The 22,675-nt window shown below is 36.8% G+C and overlaps 2 protein-coding genes and 1 long non-coding RNA gene across 3 annotated transcripts; 2 read left to right on the top strand and 1 right to left on the bottom strand.

Moving 5' to 3' along the window:
* The first annotated feature begins 794 nt into the window (after positions 1–794).
* On the top strand, positions 795–3,131 carry LOC147475619 (uncharacterized). Its single transcript, XR_015209577.1, has 2 exons — positions 795–965; positions 2,995–3,131. It is a non-coding gene; the product is annotated as an uncharacterized LOC147475619 (long non-coding RNA).
* Positions 3,132–17,439: 14,308 nt separating this feature from the next.
* On the bottom strand, positions 17,440–19,546 carry LOC147475618 (uncharacterized). Its single transcript, XM_086585470.1, has 4 exons — positions 19,226–19,546; positions 18,897–19,120; positions 18,522–18,702; positions 17,440–17,670 (listed from the first exon to the last, which is right to left on the bottom strand). The coding sequence occupies exons 1-4, from the start codon at positions 19,544–19,546 to the stop codon at positions 17,440–17,442; spliced, it is 957 nt and encodes a 318-aa protein (XP_086441596.1).
* Positions 19,547–20,461: 915 nt separating this feature from the next.
* Positions 20,462–21,034, top strand: LOC147475617 (uncharacterized). Its single transcript, XM_086585469.1, has one exon. The coding sequence runs from the start codon at positions 20,462–20,464 to the stop codon at positions 21,032–21,034; it is 573 nt and encodes a 190-aa protein (XP_086441595.1).
* The last annotated feature ends 1,641 nt before the right edge of the window (positions 21,035–22,675 follow it).

The following is a 22,675-nucleotide window of genomic DNA, read 5'->3' as shown; positions in this document are numbered from 1 at the left end:
CGTGCAATGAAGGTTTTAATCTTTTGTCCATATTTGGTTTATTTTTGTCTAGCATGTATGCGCTTTCGGTTCGGACACAAAGACACACACACGCACCCTGTTAGAAGAAATTATGTTGTTGGCCTTAGACAAATTAGTTGGATGTGTTGTCCGATCTTATCTTAGTGTTATCTACTTTCAACTATGTTTTCTTGATGGTTATGAAACCATTCAAGTTCAAATTAAGTGTTTGATTGCATCATTCCATTTTCAGAGAGAGTACGGAGGCTTTAAGGTTCGGATAAATAGTTTGATTGACATGGCAAAGAAGGTTCCCAAGGAGGGTTGGACAATGCAAGATGGAACACCATGGCCTGGGAACAATGTCCGGGATCATCCTGGAATGATACAGGTAATTCGTCATGTATATTATCAGTGTTTCCTACTATTCTTAAAACCTTAGTCCTTGCATTATCTACTTTATCAATGTTATGCAATGTGCCTGTTTCCCTCTCTATCTTTTATCTTTTGGTAGGAGACTATAGACTGATCGATATAAAAGATGATGCGAGGTAAAGCAAATAACAAACTATGAAGACTAATTATGTCAAACTAAAAAAGCTTGCATTTGATGGGCAATGTGTAGTAGTCTGTTAAGTAGTACACTAGTTCAGCTGGTGTTTTGTCTATTTATTATATTTTTTCCCAAGTTTTGTTTGTTTCTCTCTCTATGTTTGGACTTCTCATCATGCGATCTCTTATGGAATGGTAGTTCTACTTGATCAAATCTTTCAGCTACATTACTCCACTGATCAAATCTTTCAGCTCCCTCTTATATTTTATGATCGTTGGAACTACATGTTTTCCTTGGTCAAGATAGCGTCTGTGATGTTGAAGGAAATGAGTTACCTCGTCTGGTGTATGTTTCTTGTGAGAAAAGACCAGGCTTTGATCACCATAAGAAAGCAGGGGCAATGCATGCTCTGGTAAGAATGAATTTTAATCAGCAACATTTTTCTGATGTTTGTATTTGCACTTCTTTTTATTATTTATTTCAGCTTTATTTCTACTTACTTCTTTGCCCGGTTGCTCAAGGTGAGAGTCTCAGCAATCATCTCCAATGCTCCATACTTTCTGAATGTAGATTGTGATCACTATATAAACAATGATGAAGGCACTCGGAGAGGCCATGCGCGCTTTATGATGGACCCAATTTAGGGAAGAAGATGCGCTCACGTGCAATTCCTCAAAGGTTTGATGGAATTGATCGTAATGATAGATATTCAAATCGTAACATTGTATTCTTTGATGTGCGTAATGCTGCTTGCTTCATCCACATTTTGGTGTTTTTGTTTTTCTCCGATCTTGTAGAATGGATAACTTGTTTTTTTTTCATGCGAGTGTCACGCAGATCAACATGAAAGGGCTTGATGGCATATAGGGACCTATTTATGTTGGAACAGGTTGTGTTTTTTAGAAGGCAAGCTTTGTATGGATTTGATTCCCCACCAAGAAGAAACCCCCGCAAATACCCGAAAATTGTTAGCCAAAATGGTGCTTTGCTGTGTTGTAGATCTAGAAAGAAGAACGGGGAAAATGTCACCAAAGAAGGAGAAACGGGAAAATGCTCCTTGTTGGGTGCGTATGATTCGAACCTATCATACGTATCGGGCCGGTGTATTGATATGTGGATGCTCACTTCCTTAATTGGCTAGGTATTTTGGTGGTGTCGTCTTTCATATGTTGCTCTTAAGTCTCTAGCAAAGACTCTTTGGTTTTTTTCATTATATTTATCTTCTTGTTAACGAAAGTGGTTGCTTTGACATTCTTCGGATGAGTCCTTCACTTTGAAACATGATGGTCGTGGCTATCTGTCTATGTCAAATCTTGGTCCCAACAAAGAATAACTCTCAGTTCTTCATTACCTTCAGAGTCGCACACCATCTTGATGGGTTAGTTTGATACCCCACTCTATATATATCTTTGGGACGTGATGTATATGCATATGGTTTTGTACAAAGTGTGAGTTGGTGAACTTACAAATTGACTTAGGTCTTTGGTGTTTGGTGGATATGGTCTCCTCATCGTAGAGATGTCCCCATAAGCTTTCAATTCATTCGGACGGTTTTAACCTTGTCAAAAGAGGATCCTATTTTGAGAAATACGGCTCCTCATATACTTTCAAAAAGTTGTTTAAGGTATAGACAACTTTTAAAAAGGTTAGAACTGTCGGATGAGTCGCTAATGATTTGTTCCAAATATCTCACCGCAATTTATCTTGTAGGTGCCCGTTATCTGAAATCCTTTTTATGTATAGATCCCATCCTATATGTGTGTATTGTTTGTTGCTCATATGTGCATTTTTTTTTTTCCTTTGATTTCAACAGGTTGCATGTTGTCTTTGGGAAGTTTGTGCAAGGGCGTCGGACATTGAAGAAGATTGAAAGCGCAGGTTCCAAGCAGGGGGAATCTGCATTTTTTGTGAAAATTGTCAATTGTGGTGAACTTCTTGAAGGTAAGATATGTGAGAGCTGCTTTGGAGAGGGGAGTCGGTCGGCTTGGTGATAGAGTTTTTATTGTTTATCACTAAAGATATAGAGCTTTTCAGTTTCTAGATAATTTGTGGTATAATAGATTTTCTTATGAGTTACAACTGAATGTTTTTAGGTGTTGTGCGTAGAAAAGGAAAATCTAAGAAGCCTTCAAGAGGAAGGAGGAGGAAAAGATGAAGATATTCTAGTTCTGAGCCAGATAGTTCATCTGATTCTAGTTCGGAGTTCTCATCATGTGATCTCTTATGGAATGGTAGTTTTACTTGATCAAAATTTTCAGCTAAATTACTCCACTGATCAAATCTTTCAGCTCCCTCTTATATTTTATGATTGTTGGAACTACATGTTTTCCTTGGTCAAGATAGTGTCTGTGATGTTGAAGGAAATGAGTTACCTCGTCTAGTTAGTTTGTATTTTTGTTAGTTTGTTTGTATTTTTAGTTAGTTTGTATTTTTGTTTGCAGAATCTCATGTGTGGAAAGAACTTGAGTTCACGATCACAAGGGCCAACTCAGTTTGTGGATCAGATTTTTGCCCATGTGTAACAATTACAGGACGAAATTCTGACAAATGATGTCATGGAAAAACTACTTTTATACAAGCAGATATTTACCATAAGTAGAATTCTGCAAACCAAATTTGTTTCTAGAGTTTTGTTCTTAGGTTAAAATCTGGCATTAAGATGAGTTCAAGGAGGTCATAATAACCTTTTCCTCCCCGGTTCTCGCCACAAGTTATTGAGGCTAATTTCCTTCCATTATCTCCTTCAAAAGTTCTTTGATCCAAGACTGAACCAGCAAAGTTATCACAGGACGGGGCTATCAGAACTTACACATTGTAAGTTCCCCAAATTATCTTCCTGTTTTAGGTTTCACAGAATATTTCCTTTACTCTTTTATGGTTTTAGAATTTAGATTTAAGGCTTCTGCCACGTGCTTATTGAATTCCTTATTAACTTCAATGAGATAATGCTACAACCTGTGAGAATGATGGAGGACTTCCTGAGGCTAGCACAGAAAAATACAGCGAAGAATCTAGAAACATGTGGAGTTCTTGCGGGTTCATTGGTAAGCATCACTAGTTTTCTGGTGCAGCGTTTGATCATTCTTTAATATCATTGGCTCTGAATTACCTTTCAGTTCATTTTTTGGTATTATTTTGTTGGGCTGACTTGAATTTGTTTAGAGATGTTAGAATAATCCTCTTATGTCTCGACTTAATAATTGGTATCAAATTCTTTTTCATATGTGCTACCTATGTTTTTTTCCCTTCTGGTGGATGCATTTTTGAAATTTGATTGTATGGGTCTGAGGTGTATGTTGGTGGTATTCCACATGATGCTTTTGAGAAGGATCCAAAGGGCTTTTGTGAGTCAATAGGAGAAGTCACTGCGGTAATGTTTATGGTTTTTATGGTGGTTTTACCTCTCTTCATTACACCTAAAGATTTAAGATTGACATATTTGCTATTGCACGTCAGGATGATGAAAGGCAAAGACTCGCGAGAGAATAAGGGTTATGTGTTTGTTACCTTTAGGACTAAAGATTTGGCTGCTAAGGCCATTGAGGATCTGAATAATACTGAATTTCAGGTAATATTGAAAACAAGTAATTGTCTTTTGTAGAACTTCCTTTGTCATTCAGGTACTATATTATGGCAGATGTTCTGTCTGTTTATTTTCCTTTTATAAAATTTGCATTGACTTTCTAATACAATGTTTTGTAACGCAGAAAAAAGAAAACAGAGTGATTTGTTAGGCTATGATAGGTTCTTCGATTAAATTGATTGCATCAAGTTGGGCTGTGATAGGTTCTTGGTTGGGTGATTGTGGTTCTCTTTGGCTCATTTCGGTACTGCAGATTAGATTTTGTTGGTATATGTTGGCTCATTACAATTTTTTGTATATAGTGTAATATTTGTAATTGGAGATAATATTTGTGTGATGAATGTGATTTTAAGATACATTTCATCTTTATTTGATGATAAATGACTAGAAAAATGGTATTATATTGGGATGATATTGGAAATTTTGTTTTTTTATTATTATTATTTTTATTATTTTGATAAATGGGACATCACTTTTAAAGTGATTTATAGAGTTATTTCACATCACTTTACAAGTAATTTGGAATCTGAATGAAATGTCACTTCCGAAGTGATGTTAATCGGCCTTATTGATTTCACTTAAAAAGTGATGTTAAACGTTATAACATCACTTGTGGACATCGATTAAAAAGTGATGCAAAATTATAACATCACTTGTGGACATCGATTAAAAAGTGATGCAAAGTTATAACATCACTTGTGGACATCGATTAAAAAGTGATGCAAAGTTATAACATTACTTATGGACATCAATTAAAAAGTGATGTAAAGTAACATCACTTGTGGACATCGTTTAAAAAGTGATGTGGAAAACCCTGACTTTTCACGTCGCCACCAGTTACATCACTTGCAAAAGTGACGTCGTATATTTTTGACATCACTTATGGAGTGATTTTAAATGTCTTTTCTGTTGTAGTGCCTATGTGATTAGAAGTTTAGTTTGTGTATTATTCTAACTTAATGTATATTTATAATTTCTCTATTTGGGCTAAGATTGCAAATATTGGTTTTGGGTCGTAACTTTAACTTGGGCTTCAAGCCCATTATATATTACTTTTGAGTTTTGACCCATTGATTAAAATAAGTCAACTTCATTTCCTCCGAGTTATTACGCGCCAAATTGGAAATGAACTTAAAATGAACAATAAACCCCAATAAAGTCATTGAAGTTGAAACCCCAATAAACCGCAATAGTTTGGATTCAGCTTGTTTTTTGTTTGGTGTTTGTGCTTGTGTTGCACCCACGTTGGATTATTGGTTTGTTGAGAATCTCGATGAAAGTCTTGTTGACGAATATTCTCTTGGGAAGGAAGAATGCTCTGTTAAATAAAGAGTGATTGGCTAGTAATTTATTTATTTATTTATTTTTGATTGAAGTGAATTATTGTATGTGGTATATTGTTTGAGTAAATGTTTCATTGGGCTGTACATTTTTTCTTTTTTTTTGTTATGTTTTTTAATTTTAAAGAGTATTTTTAATGGCTAATGTTTGGTTACTCAAATAGTTTTCTGGCGAGGGGTAGTTGAAGAACTTTTGTCGTCTATTAGTGGTTCAATAAATGCAAAGGTAATATCATTATTATGAAGTTTGTTATGAAATCCCATGCCTTATTTCGTGTCTTTCTTCCATAAATATCTCGTGTGAACGGTGAGCTTATTTATGCTTGCTATTAGCATTAGTTTGAAGCTTCAGAATGACTTTAGTGTACTTGGCCCAAATTTTCTTTCCACTATATTTCATTTCAATTAAGTTCATTTCTTTCTTTTGAGCTTAACTATAGCTTGTTTTCTGTTTGCGATATCTTGGAAGTCAAAATTATGCAAAGTAAGCCTCATATGTAATATTTAATGTCAACAGGTTTTACAGGAAAAAGGTATTCGTGCGACGGGATGGCAATGCATCCAAAGACTATCTTGACAGCAACTACTTGAGCTATTGCACACTGCTTTATTTATTATAGCACTATAGCAGTGCTCCTGCGTAACTCAATAGTTCTAATCTCTTCAGCATTGGTTTGACAGATAGGGAAGATGGTGATTTAGGCCCCATTTATGGTTTCCAATGGAGACACTTTGGTGCCAAATGAACAACCCGAGTCTTTTGTATGTTTTTACTTTCCTATTTGCATGGATCCTCGTAAGGAGTTGCTTTTTACAGGTATACTAACATGAATGCTGATTACACTGGCCAAGGATTTGATCAATTGCTGGATGTGATTGAGAATGTAAAGAATAAGCCTGACGACTGGCAGATCATTTTCTCAGCTTGGAATTCGGCTGATCTCAAATTGATGGCCCTTCCACCTTGCCACATGTTTGCACAGGTAATCCCTACTGGACTTGGTCATTTTTTCTAGGCTATTACATTGATGTAAATTTTTACTTATTGTTTCCTTTATTCTCTAGTCTTTTGGCAGTTTACTCACTGATGCCCTCTTCACCATTACTAATTCACTCACCTCACTACTATTCCCACCACTACCCACACTCCATTTCGCGCAAATACGACCCCGCACTATACTTCCATGACCATAGTTCCCTGTCCCAGACCCTAAAACATCCTTTCGCGATGAACTTCGTGTCGCCATACCAGTTTTCAAAATTTTCCCAGATGGACAAATGTTCTCAGTTGGTAATGCCTTCACAATAGGTGAATTCACCATACCCCCAACACCGACATTTCCACAACCACTCCCACTACTACTAACACTTCCATTTCCTCCACCACCTGAATATATCAATGGTGGTATACTATTTCCCGACGCTGTCGACAAAGCTCACCAGAATGATTATTCCCACCATTACTTCCACCTCTATCAGATCTTTTACGACACAGGGTGGTTCCAGAGGAGCTAGAAGTAGAAATACTACTACTGTTAATGAATCAAACCCAATATATCCGATATAGGGTTACGGGTAATTAATTTTAAACTTATTGCATGTTCCTGATCGATGCGATAACTAATGATGTATCTCAGTATCAATAGTATCAAGAATTATTTATGGGAGTCCCCAAATAATCAACTTTAGAATACATTATATGAAGCTTCTAATTATAATTGCAATACGTTAAATTTTTCGGTTGCGGATGAGCTATTAAAGAGGCGAGAGGAAACAGAAAGTCGTGTATTGGTCCAGGTAAATCCATTCTATGTACCATTGACCATTTGCTTATGATTAATGGGACGCTGTAGCAGTGATTAGGATTATTTTGCTTCATTTTTTCAGAACTCTGGTAGTGCTAAGATATTCTTCTCTTCCACTTCTGTTAGTTGCTCTGGCAGTCATGGTGTTCTATTCCGAGGCATTGTGGGTTGTGTCATTGCTGAGCTGCTTCTGGGACAGGTTCTCTCACCACTGTCTGATTGCTCTTCGTAAAAGAAGTAATTTTTTTGAGTCTGTTCTACCTTTTCGTCAAGTAGCAACATGTGTAGACCATATGATTGTGTCTTGTCCTGTAGATTAACAACTTCCCATAGTTCGCTTATGCGTGCTCGAACCTTCCAACTGTCAGATTTGTCGTTCACCACATCGAAAAAATTGAATTTTCCAGTCATAATGTTATGTTACAGTATATCCACCTATTAGAATTACAATTCTTATCACAATTATGATGAATATACAACCGTTTTGCTATGTATGCATGGACAGATGTATTATTTATGCTGAATTCATGGATTAAAATAACACATGTTTACTAATACTATTAAACAATCTAATAAGATTGAAAAAGAAATTATTGTCATGTGTACCTTTTCTCTGTAGTAGCTCTATAGTTTTCTGAAAATTATATTACTCGGAGGCATTGTTGTGTTGTATTTATAAGTTCCGAAGGTCTTGTTCTAGTTTTAGAAGTATACCTGCTTTGGACTTGTACCGTATGTAGAAGTTGAATTAAGCAATACTTACCTGAATTAGAAACTGATCGTATGTAGAAGTTGAATTAAGCAATACTTATTTGAATTAGAAACGGATAAGTATATAAAATAGAATTGATTTTAGTATGGTAAAGGCCGGACCAATCCAAGTTTGGCCCACTCTATATATTATTTAGTGCAAATTTAACTGAGTTAACAACAATTTAAACTTGTACAAAGATTCGCTAGAACAACTCAAACTCTAGGTGCTCTCTAGTGTTCTTAAACTTAGGACACTTGGCCTCCTCTTGTTGGCAGGCCATTACTATATCAACTGGATTATCAAATTTTGGCAGCTCCGGTGGGACAGCACACCATATCAGTGCCCAGTTCCCCCTACCAAATCTATTTGTGTGATCATTCTTGGACATTAAGTACACTGAGATCTTTGGAATCATAATGCCAGGAACAGAGAAGGGAATTGGTTGTGCTAAGAAGTCTCCATAGGTGGGATTTGCAACAAAAGTAAAACCCATGAATCCTAGAGCCTTGGTCGTGTCAATAATATCAATTACAGTAGAGGTCTGGTTGTAAAACCCAGCCGAGAATGTGACATACTCTGGTGTCCGTGGAAAACTCCCATTTACCTTCACTACATCTTTAGCTAAAACCAGTTTAAATTGGAAAAAACCCTTTCCAAATGTTGGTCCTGTTTGATCATAATTAGACTCATTTTCAAAACCATTAACGCAATCCATTCTGGAGTTTACAAATACCTGATAATCCAATGCCTTTTTCTCTTGTGCCATTTCCAAGGATAAGACTTCAGAAATCTTTCACTGTTCGCAAGCATCTACACCCAATGAGAGATGATTGATGGAGAGGTCAAGAATGAAGGCTACTTGAGATTGAAAAGAGCATTTGGGATCCGGCCTTCAAGAGAATTATTCCTAAGATTAAGAACTTGAAGGCTAGACATTTGGTAGAGGAACTCTGGCAATTCACCGGTTATATTGTTGTTATGGAGATCGAGGTGCTTGAGTTCGCTCAGGCTGCTAAGATTTTGAGGTAAGGGACCTGAAAACTCATTTTGATCTAATGCAAGTATCTTTGTTCCTAATGCAAAGTTTACTGGAACCTCACCAGACAATCTATTGGAAGAGACGTCTACATAAGCAAGTAAAGCATCTTGACCAAAGCTTGGGAATGTGTTACCATAAAATTGGTTTTGTGACAGGTCTAACAATAGTAGTCAATAAATTATTGAGATCGTCTTAGGGATGGGACCTGAAAAGTTGTTGCTGGCCAACATAAGTATCATGACGGAAGTTGTATCTCTCATGTTTCTAGGCAATTTTCCAGAGTGTGAGCTTGTTATCTGATAGAATTATAGTTCTGATATTCTGTTCAGCAAGCCATTTAGGGAAGTTTCCATTGAGCTCATTCTCGCTTAGATCCAAGAAATAAAGAGTCTTTTGAGTAGAGATCCATTTAGGAATTGGTCCAGCAACACGACATGACCTCAAAGATAACTGAGACAACATGTACTTTGGAGCTACATTAGCATTGGTGTTCTAAGTAAGGTTGTTTCCTCCAAGGTTCAAAACCCTCAGCGCCTTGATATCCAGTAACTATATCGAAATGTCACCTAATAGCAAGTTACTGTCTAACTGAAGTGTCACCAACTTGCTCAAATTCTGTAATGACAAAGTGATTCCACCAGTCAACTGGTTCTTGCTTAAGGCTAGAGTTGAAATATTGGACAAAGTTCCAATGATGGTAGGAATTTACATTGATAGAGAGTTGTTGCGCAAATCCAAGACTTGGAGCTCAGTTAAATGCAAAAGTGAATTTGAAAGCCCACCAGAGAATCTATTCTGACGAAGCGACAATTGTCGTAGCTATGTTAGATTTCCAATTTCCATAGGAATCTCTCCATAGAGGAAATTTTCAGCTAAGTTCAGTACTCTCAAGTTCCGAAGGGCTCCTACTTCTTGACTCAGGATTCCATTGAACATATTACTACTCATATCAAGGTTTTGTAGCCTTTGTAAACGGAACAATTTAGTAGGAATAGATTCATTGAAGCTATTTTCTCTCATGTCGAGGTGAAGCAACTTGGTAAAGTTGACAATCCCATTTGCTGGGAGTTCACCTTGTATAGAATTAGAGGAGATGTCAAGCTTCATCAAGGTTGTTATACGAAACAATGGCGCTAACACTCTTGAGTTTACAACAACCTTTGGAGCCACTGAAGTAACAAATGAGTAAATATCAAGAGTGACAACATTTCTTGAAGGTGAGCGGGGGTCGCAGGTGACCAAGTTCCATTGACAACAATCTAAACTTGAATTCCATGACTTTGTTCCACCAAAAACTATCTCTAATGATGAGTTGCTATTGGTTTCATTGATGTGTTTTTTGTCGGTTTATGTTGTCAGAATGAATTACTAAAAATCGGAACTTCAGATACACTCCATGTTTAGCCTTAGTCCTCTAACATAACATTATTAATTTGTTTGTAGTACAATATAAAGCAGATTTTATTTATCGTTTAGAAACTGATGTTGAGGAGGTTCCAGGGAAGGCAATTATTTTTTATAGAACTGTCTCAAGTTCTGCGATCAAGACACAAAAATTCACAGTCCTATTATAGGCAATGTAGTTGAAGCAATAAGAGTTCTGAATGTAAGAAAAGAACTTAGAAGAAGTAGTGGTTATAGAAGATCTTAATTAATCTGTTCCGAAAGGTAAGTCTTCCATCACAACTTTTATTTGCTCATTTTCATCTGTATTTCATCTTCTTCTCCCTATTATTCTTCTAAATTCTTTTTTTCTTTTTTTTTTCTAAACGATCTCCCTGGACTTTATTTTTCAATTCATCTGTCAATCCTTTGTAGTCTTCATAATAAATAGTATTCTTGTGTATCCTGTAGTAACAGAGTCTGTTTTGCTCAATTATAATCCATGGATCAGTTAATTTTTGAGTAATCATCATTTCATTGCAGTTGAAACTATTTTCGTCAACATCTATGCTATCCATGTGGTTTACCTGCATTATTTTATAGAATTTTAGTCACAATTAATATAAAATTTGATTCATATATAACAGAAAATATGAATATGATACTGAACTATCTTTTTCTTATTATTCAAATTAGTTTTTTAACCGTATTAGCTTGTAAAACATGCTATATTATTTCTATTGCTAAGAACAAATACAGTGAATAAATACCATGGTAGATTATGAAATTACCTCGTAGATGATCTTATCTCTTATTAATAATCTGCAAAAGAAAATAAAAATTGTGTAAGTTTTTTTAAAAAAATCACTACGATACTTATGATAAGCCTGTATAAAAATTGTCAGTATAAAAGTTTTTTTTTTTACCTTCTGCTACTGCATTGTGGTATACAGGAAGTTGTGTTGTTAAATTTATAAGGATCTATTGTGATATGGTTTTAGAAGTTTAGTTAAACTCATCTTTATAGTGTTTCTTTTTTATGAAAACTCTAAGTAGGAGTCCATTTGATATGTAGTCTTTGGTGAAAGGTGTAAATGGGTCTACCGAAGATACTTCATGGCAATTACATAGTCTTTTGTTATAGTTGGTCACTATGCAACATTGTTTTGAGTCTTGTAAAGTTGTCATTAGTCCTAGAGAAATGATTCAGCATGCGCACTTGCTAGCTGACTTATGGAAGTCTAATATTGATCTGGGTTGTAATTTGGCTATTCCCATGACAAATTCAAATCTCTTTTCGGTCGAGTCCAAAGACTCATTATATGAACTCCTTGCTATAAGCTAATAAATTATGTTTTTGGTAAAAAAAAAAAAAGAAAGAAAATGGGAGAGAGGTCGAGATACCTTTAATACACATTACTTCTTTCTTTTATCAATCCTTATTCTTTCGGTTCCAGTAAACATCATTTCCTTCATGAGCTCTGGCAGTCCAATTGACGCCCATAGCCAGTATTATGTTTAGATCACGATGACAACCATGTCTGGAAATAACACTGATAAACACCATAACAGAGGACGTACCACTACTTTGAAAGTGCTACATGTTTGGCAATATCTATTAGCCCCGCCTTACCATGTTAAAGATCATTTGCATAAAAAAAAAAACAGGTGAGCCTTGAAGTCAAAAGTTTAGGGCCTGTTTGTAATCAAAAGTTTAAATGTATGGAAGTTCCACTCATTTTCGTTCAGGGTCATATTGGATTGAATCGTGGTTTCTAACATATTTCTTTGTTTTTAAGAGTTCCAATTTTTTATTTTCCAAAGTTCAACTTGATACAAATAAGCTATATGTTCTAACTCCTTAAATAGACAAATAGGTGGAGCAAAGTTGGAACTGCGAGAAGTTTAAGATTGTTATATGGATGTTGGCGAGCGAGCTTCCAAAGAGTAGAACCTTGGTTTAAAGACCCTTTAAACAATCCTAAATAAAGTCAAAATAGAAAATATCGCTATCTGTAATTGGCCGAGTTCATGAGCATGAATACAAACATTCCTTTAGGTATTCGCGCGAAATGCGACCATCGCCATCGCGACAAGATGTCGGTTAGCTCACTCGCATGAGACCCTAGACCGGTTATGACATGCATAAACACTATTTTGGAGTGCACAAATAAGGTCCACACAAGCACACACTCGACGCAACAGAGAGCTGGTAAAACAAAAGGATTTCAAGCTAGGTGTAGGAGTTGCGTAAAAGTAGAAAATTTAGCTATAAAGACAACTTCTTTTTAGGTGTGTCCTGCTTTTGCTTTCTCAGCTTGTATTATTGTTTCTTCGCTAACTGCTGGTATAGGTTATTCTGCGGGGTCTTTGGCAAAGGCTTTGGTAATAATGCCACATCAGTAGTGCTTTTCAATGCAATCCATAATTTCGATCTGACAAACATCAACTACAACACTGTCTTAAAGGTTATTCTGAACTTTTTCTATTTATTTACTATGAGCACACTGCTGGGAGTATTTGTAAGTCTCTCTCTCTCTCTCTCTCTCACCATAGATAGAGAATTACTGAATTCTACAACTGCAGGAACTTATGATTCTTGCTGTGGTGAACTGAACATGTTTTTCTTAATGCTTTATGCATGTATTTTGAGATTAGATTATGTTTGTTAACGCATGAGTAGTAGTATCACATGATCTACATTGTGTAATAAACTACCGCCTTTTGGTTCTTCATGCTAAGGCTTTTGTAATAATTGCATATAAAAGATATAAAACTGTATGTACTAATAATTTTGTTTTTTCTTAATAGACATTTTACAGTAAGGTAAGTAAATGTAGGTTGAGGGAGCCTATCTCATAGAAAGAAAAAATAGAAATGCAACAGGGAAAATTACAAACCACATCCCACACTTAACTTAAACAAATAGAATCCTCTAACAAATGTTGTTAAAAACATTTTCACAGCACTAGAGCCACCAATGATTTATCAAGACTGTGCCAAAGGTACCCAAGGGGACAAATTTTTTTTTTTTTTTTTTTTTTTTTAAACAGTTGAATTTTGTTTCCGGAGGGGGTGCCAAGGTTCCCATTTGGGAAGCACAGTGCCTTGCCTTCCCCCTAACAACATAGGCACCACCTAAGTACAGAAGTCTGAAAAGAACCCCTTCCCATTCAATACATAACTTAGCCCAATTGAAGAGTGGTATTTAATTGCCAGATTCCAAAATGGGCTTCTTCACATCAGAAAAAATCGATTTGATTTTCTATTACTGACTCGAAGGATAAGACCACTGCAAGAAATTAGATAGATCCAGAGTGGACTTCTCTTTCTTAACAAAAATCCAAGTTTCAATTTTCAAAAATTAAAAACTAATATGTATAACAATGTAATGACAATTTGGGTTCCTATGACTATATTTAACTTAGGGTACATCTGCGACACAAAACTAACATAATTAGACTGTGGTCGTCCATTTGATTTAAAATAAACAAATAATGTCTATCAAAGCTATGTTTAATAAATTTAATAAGACAATATATAAATATAAAATCCATAATTAAATTAAACAAATGAATGAGAATCGTTTTTTCAAATTTATGCATGCATTTGTTGCTTTCTCAACTATGACCGGTCCGTGACATCAAATGAGAACCGGTTTTGCTGAGCTATGCCATGCTATTCCAAAAATCATATACGCAGTCTCTTTGCTTAGTCAGTGCACCATCTTTTATAATTTAACAATGTTAAAAAAAAAAATCAGTGTCTAAAATATCAAAAATATAATAGTTATTAGTTTTAGAAAATACCTTAAGTGTTAAAACCTTCAGATGGAATTGAACACTTCTTTATAGACAATGTTCTGTGTGTGTCCTTCAGGCTCGTTCCCATTCCTTTTGATCAAAAACTTCAGTCCCTCTCGTGATGTTGTTCTTGAAACTGCATTGATAAGAGCCTAAAACTGTAGTTTTAACCCCTTAACAATCATACTTTTAGACCAATTATGTGAGTAATAATTAAGAGTTAATACTGATTACGTGTTTTTATGCGTTTTAGGCTTCAAAGTCAATTATATGCAGAAATGTGACACTTTGATGAGATAAAAGAGCAATGGTTGGTTGCTAAGAAGTTCTGTGATTAAAGGCCAAGATTTAAGAAGATAAAGCCTTTGTAATGCCCGGTCAAAAGGTGAAAAGTCGAAATCCACGCGGGCAGAAACAGTGCACAAAGTCAGTAGAACTTCCGAAGATCGTATCTTTGGACTCAGACCTTGGAATTGGGCCTACCTTATGTCAAAACGACTGGCTCGGGAAGAGCTTTCCAATGGTTCAAGCTTTGGCCCAATCAGAGGAGCAGAAGTGGACTAAAAGTCTGTTGAATCCAAATCCAACTGAAGAGCCCTTTTTGGACTGAAGAAATTGGGTTTTGGGCCCGATTTTCCGGCCCAAAACATGGCTCCAAGCCCATGCACGATTTTGGATCTGATTTCCTCCTTATCAACAAAGAAGACTTAACTCTTAAGATATCTAGTAGCTTAGGATAGAAAGTAGCCATTAGAATAGCTTCTAGATCTAGTTTTAATGGTTTTTAATTAAGTTTAGTTTCATTTCATTCCTTGTTTTAGATTAAACCTTTAAAATATTGTTATTGCTTGATTAGATAAATAAAGTAGTTTATTATTGATCAAATTCGTTTTTGTCATTTAAATTTGTTAGATCTAATTTCATTTATTGTTTGTTATTCATTTCGTAGTTATTGATTTCGGGTTGGATTATTGTTTAGTTAAAATTCATAAAGTTAGAATCTTTATATTATGTCGTATTCAATTTCATATCGAAAATGATTGCGTAATGATTCTCGGCTAAACCTCCATTAGAGGGGGTTGAGAAGCCTTGATGAAAGCTTGATTCCGATTATCGTAGGGTCTTCGTAATTTCTATTCCACTCTAGAAACGATTAATTCACCATGAGAATGGGTTTAATCGTTCACATGCTAGTTATGAATTGGTAGAAGTGTCATGTGTAATTAGGGATTAGGAAGAACCGATTGTTCTACGTAGCAGTTCAATTCGGATTACGACGATTCGTCGTTAGTAAGTTAAGTTGAGTTAAGGTGGAATCAATCCCCCCTAATTCCTTATCATAGAATCAACGCAACATTCCGTAGTTAATTAGTTGTATCTTGTGGGTAGTTACATCGTAGTTTATAATTCGTAAATCTCTCATTAGACTTTAGTTAATATTGATTAGACTTAGAAAACATTATATGTGAAAGAACTAGGAGTGGAACGAATCATCTACTCCACTATATCTCAATAGGATTGAGAGTAGAAATCTTTGATAAATCTAGTAATAAAGCAGTTCTAGTTTTACTATTGTTTAGAGTTTCATCGCTTTATTCATTGGTAAAACTAGCGTTTTACAGAATATCGGCAACATATAACTTTCCATGCATGAAAACTAGTGTTGGCAAATATATTCCAACTTTTTTGAAAGTTTGTCCTTGGCTTTTGTTTATGGTCATAGCAAAACAAACTTTTACAGGGAATTGCTTCCTTCTGAATACAAACAGCCATTTCGTATCGCTTGGTGACAATACTATTCTTGGAATGAAAATTGGATCTCCTACTTTGTTCCCTGTAATAATATTTGCATATATCACTTTCGAAGCCAATTTTGTGATGATCATCCTAATACCATTGCATAGTCCTTGACTCTGATTAATGTTTCTCATTAACATAATAGAAACACCAACTTTTAAATCCAGTTTGTGGTTTGGTATGCCGGAAAATTCTAGAGTGTTTAAGAATTTTGTCAGGTATAGAACATCTTGTTCAGCATGTTTACCTTCAATTAGACTTAGTGAGTCTGCACTTAAGTATGTCTTCAATTATGTCGGGAGTTCTAAAATTATTGTAGAGTTAATTTCATCAACCGTTTCATTCCTCGGGGCTAGAATGCTTATTTCTTTGAGATACTGAACATATGTATATTTGTTGACCAAATCCGGATATATGCATGACACAATATCTTCTACTGTGTTATCACTCTCAGGAATAAGCAAGTCTTCAGGAATTTTGATCCAAGTTGGTTCCACTTCATCACTCAATCTAGAAGAAGGCATATTTCCATCTCCAAGGTCTAAAACCCATTTGCTAAACTCTTCAATAGAGTTTGTTGTAGTTGAGTCTACATTTCCAATCTTCAGTCGCATGTTCTCAGTTAAGTGAAAAACTTTATAGTTTTCCATAATTTTGACTTGTTGATAGTTTTTCATAATTTTGACTTGTTGATAGAAGCATCAACAACATCAGTTTTTGTGCCCCTTGGAATGACTGGCAATATCTGTCTGAAATCTCTGCCCATCAGGAATGTTTTACCACCAAAATCTTTGCCTTGTGGATTCAAAAGATCCTGAAGTGTATGGTTTACAGCCTCAAATCCATGTCTGTGAGTCATTGGTGCTTCATCCCACACTATTAGATCAGCCTGCCTGATATGGTTGTGTAATAATGTCTCATGAGAGATGTCACAATTGGTGTTTTCACTAGTCGGAATAACAATCTTAAACCTAGAGTGAGCTGTCCTTCCACCTGGAAGTAGAAGTGCAGCTATCCCAGACGATGCAACAGCAAGAACAATTTTTCCTTCAGACCGAAGTTTAGAAATTATTATTTTGTAAAGATATGTTTTACCAGTTCCTCCGCATCCGTACACAAAAAAAAACACCTCCTGATTGAGATTGAACTGCATCAGTAATAGAGTTGAATACCTCACGCTGCTTAGTATTCATTCCGTTCTAAAGAATCTCGTATTCCTTTTGCAACTCATTGCAGTTGTAGTCTAATTCTTTAGCAATCAATCTGTTTTCTGTGGAGATCCTTGAAGACATATCAAATTTTGGGAAATCAGGAATGTTTGTGAGAGATAATCCTTTTTCAGCCATAATTTGTTCAATTTCATAGGGAGTCTCATTTCTAATCTAGTGTTCAGTTAGTTGGAGCTTCTCATTATTGTTTTTCTTTCTGTATCGAAACAAAATATCATCTCCGAGGTGCTTTTGTTGTTTCTCAAAAAGTTTATCAGGATAAGTCACCCCACAAAACAGTATCAAAGTGACGAACAATTGTCTTAAAGATTTTGGAAGTTGCCAATGGCTTGCTTCCTCCATAGCATCATCCCATTCGCTGTTGTCCTCTAGTAATCCATGCTCCTTGATATAAGAGTTTAACAAAATGAAACATTAGAATTTGAATATAAAAAATATAAATTAGTCCGTAATTTCAATTTTTTATTTTGATACAGTGAATATCTTTGATAGTAATTTTTTGGCTAATTATTACCTTGATAAACTTGGTTTTTTATTTTTCTGGTAATCCACCCTATGCATGAACTATAGTTTTTCTTGGACGAATATGGTAAGTGAATGCCACTTTATCTTTGCAAGGGCAATCCTATAAAAACTATATATTTGATACTTGATGGTTACTTTTTCCAGTTTTTGAACCTTGAAAGTCTCAAACGGCAGGATGTCGTCATCAAGTTAGAAATTGTCAGGTTTGTATCTATCCCATAAAGTGAACTTTAGCTATCATAAAATCATCTATTTCTGGACTCGATAATAGAAATGAAAGCTTAACTTAGTGTGATATGAACATAGGTTCTATGCATGACTTTCCTTTAAGTGATATAACAAATCAAATTTGGAAGAACATTGCTAAAAGACTAAAATGACTTCTGTCAGTGCAGTGTAGGAGTAGAAGTCAGTATTAATTCTATTTTAAAAATCTGGAATATCATAAAAGCTTCCCAACCTGCAGTGAAAGCATGTGGATGAACATTGCTAAAAGACTAAAATTACTACTGTCAGTCCAGTGTAGGAGTAGAAGTCAATATTAGGTCTATTTTAAAAATCTGGAATATCAGAAAATCTTCCCAAGTTGCATTGAACGCATGTACAACATATTTATCCAGTCCTTATTGTTTTTAACTTATAGATTATGTACAACATATTTATGTTAGAAACCAATATAAACTAAAGATAAAATGTCATTAAAAACATACCTGACATGTAGCTTTGAAAGTTGGATAAACTTTTCCATTAACAGTTCGAATATCCTCATAATTCAAAGGACCTTTGACAATATTCAGCAATAGCCTCAAATAAAATCTCTCTCCTGATATGGGATGTGCGTGTACACACGTCCAACTTTCTTCCCTTTTTTCCTTGGCTTCCACTTCCTTTCTTTTTTATTCCATACAAATTTAGTAGGAAAATCAACATACGTAAGATTCCTGGCTAATTCTAGATACTCAACATTTTCCGTAAACCACTTCGTGAACTTTGTTTTTGAAGCATTTTCCTAATTTATTACATCTTTTGGATAATCTCTTTCACTATAATAAACCAAATGATGACCTTCAAGATGGACTAGTAACCTTTCAACGCCTAGATTTCTGTATTGAATATCAAATTTCAATAGTGTCCAAACCGCTTCCGAAGCAGATAAGAAACAACAGTCTAAGAAATTTGCTACTTCATCAACATCCTTTACTATTTGATGATTACTGTCGTTGTTTGTAACCAAGTTTTCAACAATAATTGCAGTAGCTCTGTCCCTTCCCTTGTTAATGTATTTGAAAAGGTACTTGATTGATCTGGCCTTGTTGCAGTGTTCGACATTAATATGAGCTTGGTACTTTACTATCAAATCTGCATTGTGTGGAACAACCCATCTGTTATCAACTTATATTTTCTTTTTCATTACCTTCCGATTGTTATTCTGCCTCCTGTAAATTGTGAATTCATTGTCATCAATAGTTGTCTCTTCACTAAAAGGTTTTGGATTGAACTTAGTACACTTCTTCTCATCCATGCAAGGGGAAACTGGGTTTTCATCACCACATGGTCTATGAATTATGAATTCTACAACTAATTCATATGTAATTTTGTCCTCAATTGGGTCGGGTAACTCAGCAGATATGAGCTTATTGATTTGAGAAGGAGTAGTAGGCTTCGAAGCGTTGTCCAAAAAGAGTAAAATGTGAGCATGTAGTAAACCTCTCTTCTGGAATTCTGTAGGGGTCATATTCATGACCTACAAGGCTAGTGGTGACAAATGGACCGGATGTGGTATAGTACGAGGAAGGCGGCTGCATGGGATCATATCCGCGATATCCTAACCGCTTTGGAATTGCTGCGAGACGTGGATAGAGAGCGGAATCCTAACCGCAAGATAACTGCCGCGATACGTGGAGAGAGAAGAGACATTGGATGGGGGGAAGAAGAACGTGGGGAGAGTGGGGGGTGGGAGAGAGATAAAAGAGAAGAGCAGAAAGAAGAAAAGAGGAAAAGGAAAAATGAGAGAAGAGAAGAGTAAGGAGAAGAGAGAAGTGATCTTATAGGTTGTAATAACAGTGTATACATTTTGGCGCCGTCTGTGGGGACCTGAGAGAAAATGGCTACTGTAGTGAAAAGGGGAGTAGGGAGATCTAAGAAAGCAATGGTTAGAGAAACGGTCGAGGAAACAGCGAGCACGGAAGTGGAAAGCGTAGGAGAAGAAGGGGTAGGAGAAGAAGAAGTATTTAATGCGGCGGCGGACGTTACCAGACTTCTTCAGGAGGAGATAGTTAGGTTACGGACTGAGAATGATGAGTTAAGGAAAGAGAGAGAGATTACACATGGTGAAATAGGGCGGGATGATCATCGAAGCAGCAAAGTACAGGGGGAGAATGAGGAGTACCCGCCACTAGAGGCTGAACAAATGGTGGGTATCACATTGGAGGTAGTACAGGCGATGATTGAGAAAGATAGGGAGATGAACCGCGCAGCAGAAAAAGCGAACCAGAGTGCTACGTAGAAAGAGGTTGCAAGCCTCAACAAAAATCCATTGGCAGATTCGATATGGAATTCGGAAGTGCCTAAGAGGTTCGCCCAGCCAAGATTTGAGAGGTATGATGGAAAGGGAGACCCGATGAATCACTTGCACCATTTTCGGCAACAGATGTCGTTATGGCAGGAGAATAAATATGATGGGCTTCGCTGCATGATGTTCCCCGCCAGTCTAAAGGGGGGAGCCTCCGATTGGTATTACAGGTTGGCTTCACGGAGCATCAAAAGGTTTGAAGAAATGGAGCGCGCGTTTGTTGATCACTTCATACACCAGAAAAGAAGGGTGGTTAACATCGCAGCTCTGTTCAACATAAAACAAAGGTCAGCGGAGTCATTGAGAGAGTTTCTGTGTAGGTTCAAGGAGGAGACATTGCGGGTGGAAAATTTGGAGGAACATACCACGGTCATAGCCTTCCAACACGGCTTGAGGGCTAGAACTAGGGTCCATGAGTCGGTTTCCAAAATCGAAATCACTTCCTTGCATGCTCTGTATCCAAAGGTAGAAAAATACATACGCTATGAGGATATAATGCATAGAAATGCAAAGGAACAGAAGAGATCAGGGAAAGCAGTGCAGACCGTCGACCGAGATGACAACAAGGGAAAAAGTAGAATAGAGGAAAGAGAGAAAGGAGCGTACAGAGGAGAGAGCCGAGGTCCGGATAGGATGGGAGATCGTGGCTGAAGGGATATCCGGGAGAGGAAGTGGTACAGGAAAATCGAACAGACTCCGCTCAACAGGCCCTTAGAGGAAATCTTGCCGCTGATTAAGGGGCAACAGTATTTTGAGGGTCCGCGAAATACACCTGTGGAGATAGAAGGGAAACCAGGGAAACCATTTTGTGCATATCATAAAATCAGGAATCACGCCACGAATGAATGTTATGCATTGAAATGGTTGGTGGAAAGAATGATTGAAAATGGGATGCTCAGGGAGTTTGTCGTAGAACCACCAAGAAGAGAGGGTGCCAGCTCCGGCTAGAATTTTATGTACCATCAATGTCATTTTTAGTGGAGAAACTCTGGGAAGAAATGCACATCGAGAAAAGATGAGGAAGACAGCGAGTTTACAACAAGTGAATGAGGTGGTAAGCATACCGCGGTTAATTCGCGGAGCAGCAGTGGGTGAGGAAGGCGTAAGGTTCACCAAAAGACTTAGAGTCAGTGATTTCCCCGCAAGAGGATGTGTTGGTAATTACTATAACAATGGGCAATTATCTGGTAAAGAGAGTATTGATAGACTGCGGCAGTTCAGTGGATTTGTTATTTGAGGGGGCAATGGAGGAGATGAATATCTGAAAAAATTAGTTAAAAGCACCTCGAACTAATCTGTATGGGTTCAATGGCAACATGACAGAGCCCATGGGGGAATTGATGCTACCGGTTACAGTTGGTTCGACAACGGTATTCACTAGGTTTATGGTGGTGGATTCGAGTTCTAAATATAATGCCATTTTAGGGAGAAAATGGATCCACGAAATGAAGGCCATCCCCTCGACATTTTATCAGGTGATCCGCTTCCTTACTAATGAGGGGGGGGCATCTGAAAATAAGGGGACCAAGTAGTGCAAGAGAATATCCATCAAGTTACTATAAAAAAGTATGGTGGTCCTGGAACAAAAGGGGAGGGGTCGTCAAACCAACCCGGGATTAGCATAGCGATTCTGAGGGGCAGCGAAAAACAGATGGCACGAAAGCCTTTTGGGACCGAAAACGTTGGATGAGTTAGAGGTAGTGAACCTGGGGGTGGGAGATGAGGAAAAGTTTACATTAGTTGGAGCTGACTTGCTGGAGGAATGGAAGGATAAGTTGGTGTAGTTTCTGACGGACAATACCGATATATTTGCATGGGTAATCGAGGATATCATGTGCTTAGACCTAGAGTATGCTTGTCATCGTTTGCATATGAATGAAGATGCTAAGCCAGTGTGACAAAAGATGAGAAGCATAGGGCCCAAATATGCTGAAGGTATTCGCGAAGAGGTTATACGGCTGAAGAGGGAGGGGATAATAAGGGAAGTGGAGTTTACAGAGTGATTATCTAATGTGGTCGCGGTACCGAAAAAGAATGGAAAAGTTAGAATGTGTGTCGACTTCACAGACCTCAACAAGGAATGCCTGAAAGATTGTTACCCTATGCCCCGGCTGGATGAGTTAGTTGATAGAACGGCAGGATACAGGGTGTTTTCCTTCATGGATGCATCAATGGGATACAATCAGGTCGCGATGTTCGGGCCAGATCAAGAGAATACCACCTTTGTGGTGGAAGGTGGTACCTATTGTTACACCAGGATGCCTTTTGGCTTGAAAAATGCGGGTGCTACCT

Source organism: Coptis chinensis, chromosome 9 (genome assembly GCF_015680905.1).
Source record: "Coptis chinensis isolate HL-2020 chromosome 9, ASM1568090v1, whole genome shotgun sequence".
Classification (NCBI taxonomy): Eukaryota; Viridiplantae; Streptophyta; class Magnoliopsida; order Ranunculales; family Ranunculaceae; genus Coptis; species Coptis chinensis.
This window is presented reverse-complemented; position numbering and strand designations above follow the sequence as displayed.

Coding starts and splice junctions, on each gene's coding strand:
- LOC147475618 (XM_086585470.1), bottom strand. CDS start 19,546: ATGACCCCTACAGAATTCCAGAAGAGAGGTTTACTACATGCTCACATT. Junction 19,121..19,225: donor GGCAGAATAACAATCGGAAG/GTAATGAAAAAG, acceptor CACTGCAACAAG/GCCAGATCAATCAAGTACCT. Junction 17,671..18,521: donor CTTTCAAAGCTACATGTCAG/GTATGTTTTTAA, acceptor TCTTATATCAAG/GAGCATGGATTACTAGAGGA.
- LOC147475617 (XM_086585469.1), top strand. CDS start 20,462: ATGTCGTTATGGCAGGAGAATAAATATGATGGGCTTCGCTGCATGATG.